The sequence below is a fragment of the Siphateles boraxobius genome, unplaced genomic scaffold (genome assembly GCF_051911475.1).
Source record: "Siphateles boraxobius isolate OS27281-9 unplaced genomic scaffold, OSU_SipBor_1 8, whole genome shotgun sequence".
Lineage (NCBI taxonomy): Eukaryota > Metazoa > Chordata > Actinopteri > Cypriniformes > Leuciscidae > Siphateles > Siphateles boraxobius.
Window position 1 is genome coordinate 26,780,291 of NW_027509208.1, and position 14,186 is coordinate 26,794,476.

Below are 14,186 nucleotides of genomic sequence, written 5' to 3' on the forward strand. Positions count from 1 at the left end.
TGAGCAGGACCAATTGCCTGACGAAAAAAGGTGTTCGTCTTGGCAATCCGGGGTCCCACTCGTGCCAGCAGCTCGTCGAACAGCTCCTTGGACAGCCTGAAATGTTCCCTGAACATGTCATCGTCAAGCCGGAGCTCCATCACAAGGCAGTGATACTCCCCACACTCCCGCCGGGCAACTTCACTCCGGATAGGGTGAACCCAATGACGACGACCTGGCTTCTTCCTCCGGAGGTAGAGCAGTGCAACTATAATGATCCTTCTTTGTTTTTGATTCATGACTGCTCAAAGAAATCCGTACATCACTTCTTCGAACAAATGTTTTAAATACACAACATTCCCCCGCTGGCTCAAAACCACGCCCATAGCGGTAAACTTGAGGAACGCCCATCAACGTACAAATGTGGGGAGGCGTCGCGACACCACGCTACAGTCGTGGCGCAAAAGTGGATCTCTACCGTAACGGTACTGATCCACTTGTCCGTGCGACACTTCAGTCGCGCCGCACTCCGCTTTATTCCTATGGGTGATGTAGGGTATGGAGCAATCAGACACATACTAATTATTCATTATATACAAAGGTTTATGAAACTCCTCACACAGCCCAAATGAACAAACACAAGGGCAGAAACAGTGTCATGTTACAGGGCATGATAAGGAGATTTTACGACCTCCGAGGAATGTGGCCACATACTCAAGAGAGAGACTATGAAACAGAAACCTATTTAAAACCGACTTTGCTGCATTAATCATAGACTAACTGATCTATAAATGAACATGCATAAAACTGTGAAAGAAACAGTGTAAATGGTTTACTGTCTCGTGTACTATTAGGTATATATTATGGTATGTATCCTGGTATACAACCAACTAACGATCAATGTAACCTCACCTGTATCATGCCTCCTACCGAATTAATGCTCATTTAATGACTCACACTTTGATGTACATCACCTTCTTCTAGAATGCAGTGTGGATGTGTTATAGCTATCTGAACATTAATGAAGGTATAATCATGCTAGGGACAAAGATCCGTAAATCAACTAAGAGCCACTTTCCCTCTCAGACATGTCACCTTTCTGATTGGTCGAGTTCAACCCTTAGGGGAGGATCTTTTCCAGGCCTTATTAGAGACAGTCCACATGTGACCTCCCTCTCTTAGTTCTTTCATCCAGCCGCAACACTGTTCTGGTGATTCTGGGGAACCCCCTCCCCCTCCACGGGGGCCCCAGGGCCCAGCAGGCCTCGATTCCAACCAGATATGGGCTCAGGCAGGAGAGAGATGACTCTCTCACAAAGAACCAAGGACAATCTCAAGAGTTTTGGAACAAAGACTCCAACCAACAACGACTCCAATCACCCATCCTTCCGACTTCCTCACTTCTCCTGGGTGCTCGGCGTGGCCTCAACAGAGTTCCAGGCCTTGACCAAACCAGCCATGCGTTCCTGGAGAAAGAGAACGCTCAACCAACTTCCACTTGACACTGCCGGAACCATCAACGACTTCAATTTTCAACAACTTCAAGAATTGTTCCCATTACAAATGCAAGTATTCAATTCAATGAAATGTGAAAATGAAATTCTGATGGTTCTTCTCATAGACCCTCTTCCGCTTTCCAATTTCATTCTATCACTAACCTATTTATGTATTCATGTGTGTATGTTGTTTAGTTTATTTATATTCATATAAATATCTATATTTAGTTAATAAAACTTGTACATAATATGTATTTGGTTCTGTTTTGTTTGCAATACAAGTCACTTTACGATCACGGTTTTTGCTACTGGCTCAAAGTACTGTACAGGCGAAGAAATAATTATTCTTCGGTGGCCATGGAAGATACCCTTTTCTTAGAATAAATTAATAATCAAAAGAATTCGTTGGAAGAACTGATTAATTGATTGTAATATTAATTCAGTCACATCAAGTTAATCCAATTAACTGACCCAAATATTTATAATTAATAATAACAAGATATTATTGATTATTAATATTTCCAAAAGCTGAGTTCCTTACAGTGACGTCACGCGACTTTAACGCGCCGGCAAAGCATCCCGGGAAGGCGGCGCTTCATTTGGAAAAATGCTGCGCGTCAAAAAGCTGGCCGATGCCCATCTTTATGCAAATGAATCCGTCAAACGCGACGCGTCTATCCAATAGAAGTAGTCTCTCGAGAGGCCTTTGTTCTAGACTGGCCGCTGGGTCAAAACCAAGCCCATTCCGGTAAACTTGAGGAACGCCCATCAACTTACAAATGTGGAGAGGCGTGCGACACCACGCTTCAGTCATGTCACAAAAGTGGATCAGTACCGTGAGTCAATGCAAAGACGCGTTACGCGCGTAAAAAATTCCTGCGGCGCGAATAAGGCGTGGAGCGCGGCGCGGTAGACGCGAATACGTCTCATTCGCGCGAATGGCGCAAATTGAGCGTCTGGCGCGTTACGCGCGAATGGTGCATTTTGTGCATTCACGCGTTTGACGCGAATTCGCGTCTGCCGCCCGAGTTGAAAAATCTGAACTTTGGCGTCAATTCGCGCCGCGTTAACCAATCAGGAGCCTAGCTGCTTGCTGCTGTCACGTGGTGAAGTATCTGGATGCTTCAATACATTATTTTGTAATGGTTCTAATGCACAACAAAGCAACTATTCTATCACATAAAACTTGATTTCAATATACAGACATTCATTTTGTATTGAATGCTATTTATTCCATATCTAGATTATATTAAATATTATTATAATGTGAAGACAAACTGCATTATAAGTTCATGTCTGGACAGTGTTGTGTGTGAGAGAGAAAAAAATCACAGGACAGATTAATCACTTTTGGAGGCTGGCTCCATCGTCAAAACAAAAATAAATGACAGATTAGGTGGATGAGGGCGAGGGTGATCCTCGCTCCGATGCGGGACAACAGGTCATCAAGCTGGGCGCGGGACAGGCGGAAGTACCGCTGAAAGCGGCCGTCATCCAGGCGCAGCTCCTGGAGCGAGCAAATGGTGAAACTCCCCACACTGGGTCGAAGGGTCAGGTGGACACAAATACGGCGACGATGACCCCTACAGCGCCGTTCTGCTCTCCAGAGCAAATACAGAGCTTTGACTCTCTCGGTGAATGCTCGATCAACATAAAAAAGATGGCCGCCAACGGGTTTCGATTGTTCACACCGGACACGAATAGCACGTCAAATTCGCGCCTACCGCGTCTAGTTATACGCTTGACCACTTTGAATCCATTCGCGCGTCAAGAGCGAAATTGGCGCGCGTAAATTTCGCTTCAAACTTTTGTTTTTTTACGCGCGTCAATTTCGCTCTTGACGCGCGAATGGATTCAAAGTGGTCAAGCGTATAACTAGACGCGGTAGGCGCGAATTTGACGCGCTATTCGTGTCCGGTGTGAATGCAGCATAAGTCAGGCGAAAAGCGTTTGGTTAATGGTGAATATTGACCTATTGTGCGTACCGTTCTGGCTCCCGCTGGCTTCAGGAGATATGCGCTGCATTCGGTTTAAAAACATATATCACACATATTGTGTAAGTTCGAGTGGCAGGCGCATATATCCGTGACTGGTCGAGTGGCAGGCGCATATAAATGCAGTGGCAGGCGCATATATCTGTGACTGGTCGAGTGGCAGCTCCCCCTGCCACGCAAAGATTTTACCCCCTCTCGGCAGCTGGCACACCTAAAAATAGATGCAGAATAATTTTTTAAAGTCTTAATAAAAATGTTTTTCTAAACTTGGACTATTGTTGTCTACTTACAATATTTGTACATTTAAAATGTATTTGATTTTTTTTAATTATTAACGTTAAAAAAAATATCTGCCGAGTGCCGACATTCACGGTACTGATCCACTTTTGCGACACGTCTGAAGCGCGGTGTCGCACGCCTCTCCACATTTGTAAGTTGATGGGCGTTCCTCAAGTTTACCGCTATGGGCGTGGTTTTGACCCAGCGGCCAGTGTAGAACAAAGGCCCCTCCAGAGACTACTTCTATTGGATAGACACGTTGCGTTTGACGGATTCATTTGCATAAAGATGGGCATCGGCCAGCTTTTTGACGCGCAGCATTTTTCCAAATGAAGCGCCGCCTTCCCGGGATGCTTTGCGGGCACGTTAAAGTCACGTGACGTCACCCATAGGAATAAAGTGGAGTGCAGCGCGACTGAAGTGTCGCACGGACAAGTGGATCAGTACCGTCAGACTGCCAAACAATCCGCAAAAAGCCGCTGACTGTCTAACGGAAACAAGATTGTGCTTTTGAGGCTTGCGCCTCATGAGGAGAAATGGAAACATTGAGCGCAGTTCATACAAAGAAACTTAATGAACATACAGCGGTTCAAAAATTCAAGTGGAGTTTTTATATTTATAACATATGATCAAGTTAACCAACATCACACGACCACGAGTGCTGAACATCATCACAATTGAAAATGTGACACTGATTTCATATGACAGTTCAATAAACAAGTAATTAATATCAAGTCACTTACATTTTAGACACAATATTGACTGTTTTTGTTCTATTTGAACAACGAAAATTGTTCAAAACAAACATCACAGCAGAACCACAGTGCATCTCACCGGAAAACATAACCGCATTACTGAAAGATCAGCACTTTGAATGAATCGGTTGAGTCAAAGATTCAATGACCTATTAAACAACTGCCTCATTCCTGAACAATTCAGCCGTTTGAACGAATCATCTAAATAAATGACGACTACGTTAAATGGAGCATTATAGTGTTTGAACTAAGAAATGCGTTCAGTGCTAAACTCAACCATCTGCAAAGTGCAATATAACCCAAAAAACGACTACAGCATCAACTCATATTCAAAAATAGTTATTAACTTCAATGCTACAAACTGTAGTGCCACCCAATTCAGCTTACACATCAATGGTGACCCACTGGCCATACTACACTGCTTTTGCACATTTTATATTATGAAAAATATTCAATAACTTCACTGTAACACACCAAATTTATTTCACACATCACTGCTCTAATATTGGTTATACAACACTTTGTCTTTCCAAATGCATAACTGTAAATGTAACTCTTTTATCCAAAGGTATACATTTATAGGCCTAAGTAGGCCTATTATTTACACAAAATTATATTGGTTCTGTGCACAGCTAGTTACAATCCTAGCTTATGCATTATACAGCTGTATTTGCTTACTGAATTTCGATAGCATTACACTGTATAACAGTGTGAAGTTATTGATTTTATTTCATAAAAAAACATAACAATTATGTTTTTTTTAACAAACTTAAGTATTGTAGTATAACCAGCAGGAGAGCGCTGATGTGTGAACTGAATTTGGCCACAGTAGTGTCATAGTGAAACTATAGAACTATAAACTATAGAATATGTTTAATAATATAAAATGTGCAGAAGGGTTTGGGGATTTGCACTTTGCAGACGGACCCTTATCTGGACTTGTATCTCAATCGGCTGTTTAGAGATAAATTTATATTATGAGGAGAATTAGCTCGTTGTCTAGGTTACTGTGATTATAAATAGGTGTCGTTTGTGTTTTAACAACGTTTAGCTCAAGAATATTGATCCGGGAAGTTCGAATAGCCTATTTGAATATTGCCAGCTTCACTGAACACCTTGAGTTAAGCACTGACCGCATTTCTTTATATTTGAGTCCAAGTTCAAACACTATGAAAAGCTCCATTAACGTACGGAGCTTTGAAGGACTGCCAGCGGGACATTTAACAGGAAGTGTTAAATGTCCGAGCTCACAACAGGGTTTGCGTGGGAACGCAAATAACTTTGCGAGGGAACGCAAAACTTTTGCGTGGGAACGCAAAAGATAAAAAAAAAAAAATTCTCCCATCCTAAATTTTTTCCACCACCACGTCCCTTTAGGGCTCCGTAAATGCTTCTCAAATCGCATTGCGTCATCAGAGGGTAACGCCCCTTTTTTGGGGAATACAAACGGATTCCTCTGAGAACTGGGGCCAGTTCTTCGTACGTCGCTAACTCAGTTAGCTCGATTTGATTGTTGGCGATTTGGCATGATCTTGTATTGTTTGGCTCTTCGACGCTCATCCTGGACTTGCTGTCATAGCAACAGGTGAGCCACCTTGAACCTGCTCGCGATCAGGCTTATTTCATGTTAACAGGATTAGATCGCGGCTTTTTAAGCGGAGCTGATACGGGAAGTCTTTTAGCGCAGCGCGATAGTGTACTTTTTGAGTGATATCATTTTTCTCATGACTCGTGAGGGTGTCGTTTACATCATTTCTTGGAAAAGCATTGTTCGACTCGTCGGGCTTTAATAACAGTGCAGGCAAGTTACTATTGCGATTCTTATCCAGATTAGTATTATAACAAATTTTAAAAAGGCAGTTGACTGACTAAAATCTCTTAGAAGGTGTGTGACTATGTTCCATATCACAAACATGGCCAGGATCTGTGCATGACTCAAGAATTTTCAGAGATTTATGCACATTATTTTAACGTGTTAAGGAAAAATATAAATACCAAGCTCACTGTATTACATACACGTATGCTTATCCTAACAGAACTGAATTTTTCCTTTAAACAGGTGATTACAAAAGGATCCTGCTTGGAGACAGGTGTTTTATGACCCCATTCCCTGACCCAAACCCCAGACCAGTTACAATGCAGCTCTAGCCAGGACAAGGGCACACAATGAAGTGAACTTTAGCCAACTAAAGTATCTGAAAAGTCTGAGGGTTGCACCTGACAGGGCCTGTGACATTGCATGGGCCATATTTCACAACATTGCACCATCAGAAAAAAAATAAAACATTTCATTAATGTTTAATAAAAGACAAGACAAATATGCTTAGTTCCTTGATTTTTATTTTTATTGTTCTCTGTAAAGAAAAGCCAGTGATCAAGTCATCTTTTGCCTGCAAATAATATATATTGTACTCTGTGTGAAATAATATATTAGCACTTACTCTGAAGTTCCTATGAAGCAACTCTATCTCTAGTGCTAGTTTTTTTTCTTCTTTAAGTTGTCAAGTATTTTCAAAATACTCTGTTTTCTAGGGGTAGGGGTAAACCTGTCAAACACATGGCTTATGCATCAAAAATTAAAAGGAAAAGTACAACACTGCCCACCTCTGCAGCTTTGTGCAGTCTCTTCTGTAGATGTGGACTCCTGCAACTCATATTAGAAATAATACGTACTCAAGTGTAAATTAAGTAAAGTTATTTATGCACTTAAAGATACCTGAAAGGGTTTCTTCACTGTCCTGTGCATTGGGGGGGGGAAATGGGCATTACAAAGTGTTGTAGCTAGTTTCTTCCCTTTTGATGTAACATTAGAAAAAGTCCACTTACTGCACATGCTTCAGCCACTTGCTTGGGAACACATAAAAGCGTTGGTGTATTGTTTAATACTGCACAAAAGAGGAAAACACAATTTCATTACAATGAAGTACACTGGGGGGAAATGTGATCAATAACTCATGGCAACATATTTTTTTTTACATTAACTATGTAGTTTCACAGTCACACATGTAGACTTTCACAAGTCAAAGCAATTCATTGCTACTCAAGGTTTAACAGCTGATGACTGGACAGCCATTTGGATTATAGGCATACTTAATTTAATGCAGCAACAAATTATTTTACAGTGTACTAGGATCATTTAAAGTTCATTTACCAGCAGTGAAGGTGTTCTGCTCCTGGCCTCTAGCTGTGGGTCTGAGGAAGAGCTGAACCCAGGGATGCCCTCCACAAGGTTCACACTCAACCCAAGGGTCAGCTCTTCTGCCTAGGTATAATGTGGGGGTGCAGGACCACCACCTGTTTGTTTTTCTTTTTTTTTTCTCAGCTGCTTTTATATATAGGCAAACATTTATTTTACAGTGCCTTTTTAAAAGATTAGTTAGTACAAATTACTATTATGTAGAATATTCCAGTCCTTAACTTTTACTTGTTCCCATGTTCTAGTAGTGGGTGGTGACTCTGACATTACAATGAACAAAGTTATTAATTATTTAGAAATTATTAAAATATCAAAATATACTTTAATAAGTGATAAAAACATCTAACTACAAACTTAATTTGTCTGCTGCGTTTTGCCAGCCCTCTCTCTTGGCTTTTGCACACTTTGAGGTGTTCCCTGGCGTTTTAATTAAGTTTTCAAATTCTGCATATCCTTCAAGCAATAACTCTTGCTCTTCTGTGGAGAAAAAAAAACTGAGCGCGCTCTTTGGCCACGGTGAGCAGCCAATAGCAGCGTTGCTGAACAATCTTTCTACTATCGATACATATCCCCTTTTAACCCAGCGCATGAACGCGCAATTATCTCAGATAACTCAATCCAGCTATACTAATCATAACCGGCAGGAGTGTTCGAAGAACCTAATTAGCCTGATCATGATGAGCACGATGATATTTTCTTGGATGTCTCGATTGATCTCGGATGTTTTAAGCAACGTACGAAGAACGGGCCCCAGAACTCGCTCTAGATCTCCAAAGTTTCTTGATAGCAAAAATGACACAAACATACTCTTTACCGGTAGAAAAAGAAGCTACTGGCTGCAGGGTTACAGAGGTGTCCCTTTGAAATGGTCGAAAACTGGATTAATGACCCCACGCAGTGGCCAAATATGGACTATTCAGACATCTACCACTATCTCGTGGAATCACCAAGTAGCCTATTTTTTTGTCATTACACACTCACAGTATGACAAACTAGACGATGAGGCCATGTCACTTGGATCATATTTAACTTGATTTAAACTATTAACATAGTTTTGTTGTCGACTAGCTACTGTACTAGTAAAGGCGGGCATACACTGTGCGATGTCTGTGCGATTTCAGCAAGGTACCTACTCACACTGAACGAGTAAATCGCATGCGATGTAAAGCCAAAGCTCAGGATTTATGTGCTCACACTATACGGTCCGAACGTCGAGCTGCGACTTGACTGCTCACACTATACGTGTGAAATATGCGCGATAACCCCCCGTGTTGGGTTGGTAGACGATATCATATAGCCTATCCAGAGATATTGTCAAAACAAGTATCAGCTATCAAGATGATTTAGCACTTCCAATTTATGTATTAAATTGTTATTAGTATTATTGTATTAGGGAAGGCTAATTTTATTATTAAATTGATCTGCTATTATAATTAATATGCCACGCAATAATTTCACAGCACATCACCGCACGCGCTGAGGATAATAAAATATTAAATAGAAGCCTACTCCTCGAGGAATAATAAAATAATAATAATATAATTATATGCCTATAATTCATTGTAATCTACCTAAATGTTTTAGACAATTTTCAATGAGGATCCTAATTGAAAATTGTCTTAACATTTAGGCCGATTACAATGAATTATAGGCATATCATTATGTTAACAGTCTATAATATGTCCGAACACTGGAATAATTAGTCATCAATGAAAATTAAAAACAGGTTTATTTCAAAAACATTTTTTGACAAATTAATAAAAGAGGCACGGTGCTACATCGCAGCTTGGAAGACGTGGGTAATAACTGGACAAACTGTAGATAAGCAACAGTAATTTGTAGCTAGTTTGAACTACAGAACTTAAAGACTTCCCTCTGTTCGTTTTTTTTTTTTTTTCAGATTGAAATGCTTAAACTTCTGTTTTCACGCAGGCGCAGTGAGGGAAAAAACACTGAGTTTAGGGCGATCGGTTCGTAGCTCTGCTTCAACTGTGCGATATAGTCACGAGGAGCGACCAAAATTTCTGACATGCCAGAAATTAATCCGACCATCCGATTGCCGATCGGGAGAGGTTAATCGCCTCTCGTTTCCCCTTGTACACTGCACGACAAACGCATGTACAAAGCTGATAATCGTCCCGACCCGAAAAAGAGTCGCACGAGTCAGAATTCGGCTCAAACTCGGACGAAATTCGCACAGTGTATGCCCGCCTTTAGAAAGACGAAACTGCCAGCAGCTGCGTGATTAGCTCTCACTAGGCACGCTACCTTGGCTGTTAAAGGTATTGTAGGTAGAAATCCCCAAAAATACTTTTTTCCAATTTTTTTCAAACTGTCTTTATATATCAATGCATAATTAAAATGTAAGTACTCTGGAAAATAAATTATAAAAATCGAGTGTCTGTAGTTCTCTCAGGACTGTAATAAACACAGCTCATTATTCCAACCGGGACGAAAGAAATGATTGGCTGGGGCGACTGTCACTCTCCCTCGCTACCATGGATACCACCTCTGCTGATACAGGAGGAGCCCAAATGCGCGCACCCGTTTGAAAAGGAACGGAAGCTAGTAATAACAAACAATTATGGCAGAGAAAGAACAGTCACAATTCTCAGTAACGTTACCTGCATATAGAGGCAGCGAAGTCAAACGAGTTAAAAAAAGGAAGACAGTATTTGAAAAGGCTATGAACAAAAAGTCTTTGGATAAATAAAGAAATCATAAGAGAGTCGGCGTGGCTTTCCAGCGTCGGCTACTACTGAGTGATCTCAAGGGGCTGAAAAGTGACTCCATGATGGCTTTATTTCTGCTGGACAGGTAATCTTGCTGTTTTCATTTTGATGGCATTTATTTTTTCATGAAGCATGTATCACTAGCACACCTAACAACCTAATATTAGCTACCTAACGTTACGTAGCATAACTAACGGTACTGGCTTAGCTATGACAGTGTAACTTTGGTGTCGACTAGTATAACGTTACTGTTAGTGAGCCAGGGTTGAGACGATAAATAAGCAATAGGCCTATCTGCAGTCGAAAGCTGTTTTATTTAATTTCGCCGAATCTAACTTTAGGTTAAAAAGTTTAGGGGATCTATTTTTATACCTAGCTTTACCCTCTGCCTAAACTGTGTTCCTATTTTCACCGTGAACTCTACCTACTCCGTTTTTTCACGTTTGGTTTGTTGTTATATGCTCTACATATGTTTACATATGTCTTTATGTTGTATCTGTATGTGCTATACAATATATGTTGTGTGTGTGTGTGTGTTATATTATCTTGGGTCTGCAATGCAGTTGTGAGAAGGTGTTTGAGTGTATGTAATTCAGTTTATCTGTAAACAATCTTATGTTATGAATCTTACAAATTCACCTTCATCACAGTGTAACTGATAGTAACGGCAAACGTGTATCAATGAAGCTATTTATAGCTTTGCCTTATATTGAGTTTGATTCCGTTACGAGCTAGTAAAATATTTTAAACTTTACAAGTATCGTTATGCGAGCTGGATAGTGAGTACTAACAGCCATGTTAATTGTTTATATTCATACTGATAAAGTTAGTTATTTTATTACTTGTGATTCTGACATGATGTCACTAAAGCTGGTAAACACGTCCGACTCTTCCAGCTGAGCGAATGGCCGGGATCGCGCGTTCATTTGTTTTGGGGGCGTTGCTTTGGAAGCCGAGTAGGGAGGGAGTGGGAGTTAATGGAATAATGAGCTGTGTTTATTACAGTCCTGAGAGAACTACAGACACTCGATTTTTATAATTTCTTTTCCAGAGTACTTACATTTTAATTATGCATTGATATATAAAGACAGTTTAAACAAATTTTGACAAAAAGTATTTTTGTGGATTTCTACCTACAATACCTTTAACTGATTTTACTGTTGAAATAGTGGCAGGCTAGGACTAAAGTGGACTTGGCTGTTTTCTGCTTGTGTCTAGAAAGTGCTAGGACTTTGAAAGTTGTAAAAAGGTTTACAGTGTACGGCAAAATATGTAGCGTTGGTCTATATGATCATAACGAATTGTATTCTGTGTTCACTTGCAAAACTTTTGAATTGCCCGAGAAAGTTTTATTCGGTCATAAAATTTCTACGAAAAACTTCCCCAGAGAAACTTTGGAGTATGAAATAAAGAGCTGGGCGGAAATATATAGCCTATATAGCCAACACAAAAGTTATGCAAGTAAACGCAAAAACTATAATAGCCTAATCTTTCCTGGCATCTCATCTTTCCCATCACTTTAGGTTTGGTTTACATCTTTAAAATATTTCACTGGCTTTTCACAAGCTATCTTGAACGAACAGAGGCATGGTCTGAGTGTATTTACCGATGTTGAATTCTCGGAAGATATAGAAAATATCCGTCAGATAAAAAAAAAAGTTCTTCACCAAAATACAAACCGACACACTGGAACATCCCTCATGGCCTCGTCGTCTAGTTTGTCATACTGAGAGTTTGTTAATGACAAAAAAACATGCTACTTACTTGGTGATTCCACAAAATAGAGGTAGATGTCTGAGTAGTCCGGCAAAGAGAGTGTGTATGTTTGTGCCATTGTTGCTATCAAGACACTTTGCAGATCTTGAGCGAGCGAGGTCTGTTCTCATAGGAATCCGTTTGTTTTCCCCAAAAGGGGCGTTACCCTTCGATGACGCAAAAGTAGCGTTGGTCTATGTAATTTAATTACATCTGGTGTCTGATCCGTCGTTTATTTTATAGCTCATGTCGTCGGTGTCCGTTCGACTATTTTACGAATACATTTATATTTATATTAATCTGAGGCTTTTAACGAATTATAACATCGCTGGTACTTCCGCTTAACACGAGCCAATCAGCGCGCTTATCTTCTTGTAAGCCAATCAGAAGGCGCTTTGTCTTTGGTTCTGACCAATTAGGGCAGAGACAGCGTGGAGCTTCCTCCTTTCTCTGCAGCAGCAGAAGTGAGCTGAACTGGCTGACCCAGCTGCTGGCTGGAAGGAATGCTGCAGTGCACTATATGTGGATATGGGCTGGATGGGAATGATTAGGGTTGCCCAACAGTGTCGTGATCGTATTACAGAGGAGGGGGAGTGAACGTTGGGGTTTCTTTTAAATCGGATACATGTTGTATGTGAAGAGTTTGGGTAGAAATTAAAGCTGTGATTTTTGGGAATCATTTGCTTCATAGGATTATCGAATGTTTGAGCTCCATATTTCTGCAAATCACGCTCTGCTCAAAGCCGCCTGTTTCACGCAGCTGGGACAACTAGGATCGGCTGCTGTCTTTATTTGTCAATAGCACCTCATGTTCGGTTCGGTTCTGCAGGGCAACCATGTTTTCAGTAAGGATCGTCACGGCGGATTATTACTTGAGCAGCCCGATCCGAGAGCTGGACGCCTGTTACTCTGAGTTCAGAGAGAGCGATGTCAAGAAAGTGCCCGTGGTGCGGATCTTTGGGGCAACACAAGCAGGTATGCATGCATACATTTGTGTGTTTATGTTGTGTGAAAACATCACATAACTTTTGCAAACGTTATCGCACGAGTTTAGACAGTTTCTGGGCCTGTGGTCTTTGTGCATTAAGAGTGGGGAAGGAACATATTTCTTGGTGTTCTGGAGGTTTTGCGCCATGTTTGTCAACATGGTCTGACCGCCGCCATGTGGACGTGTTTACTCCCTTAAACACGTTGTACGTTAAACCTAAACGCTATCTGTTGACCATCTCGATGCAATATTTGCTTAAAAATCATATCTAATGATCGCAATAAATCTGTGATGTCTGATTTCATAATCACGTGACCGTCTTCGCTGTGATTTAAGGTTGCAGGGAGAAAGACAGACGGGGTCATTGTTCTGGGGTGGTGATATTAGTGTTTTTACAACATGCATGCACATTTCTTGTCTCAACCGAGAGTTAGCATACTAATTGAAAAATACTGCTGTGTTTATTTATATGTGATTATCATCAATGCATTATCCTTGGACATTTTTTTTAAAGATAATCTTTTTTAAATGTGCCCTCGTAATATTAATTTAAATAACTTCCCCACCCTCTTGCAACGACTTTTACGATGACGTGTTTAACGGACGCGAAGGCAGATCAACCTGTCACTCACATGAGATTTCAGATCCATCCAATCAATTCCCAATGGACAAAATCAAGTCCAGCGACCCCTCCCTACATTTTATTTTCTTGTTCAAGAAGCCCCTTAAACTCATTATTTTCATGTGACGTCACACCAGCCATTTAACAGGTTTGTGTTAAGTATAATGTAAGACAGTGATGTTAAAATACTAAATTCACTGTCACCTAATTGATGATGCATACTGTACATGCAAGCAGATGAACCCAGAATCTAAACATAAAGTACAGTTTATCGTTAAAGGGATGGTTCACCCAAAAATGAAAATTACTCTATGATTTACTCACCCTCAAGCCATCCTAGGCGTACATTCTTCTTTCAGAATCAGAGTTATATAAAAAATGTCCTGGCTA

The 14,186-nt window shown here is 40.6% G+C and overlaps 1 protein-coding gene across 1 annotated transcript in view; it reads left to right on the forward strand.

Annotated features, from left to right (window-relative positions):
- Positions 1 to 12,614: 12,614 nt before the first annotated feature.
- Positions 12,615 to 14,186, forward strand: part of rev3l (REV3 like, DNA directed polymerase zeta catalytic subunit) — a 197,805-nt gene continuing 196,233 nt past the window's right edge. The window contains exon 1 of the mRNA XM_077219798.1: positions 12,615 to 13,161. Coding sequence (XP_077075913.1) covers positions 13,023 to 13,161 — 139 coding nt within the window. The 5' untranslated portion in view covers positions 12,615 to 13,022. The remainder of the gene's footprint in view (positions 13,162 to 14,186) is intronic.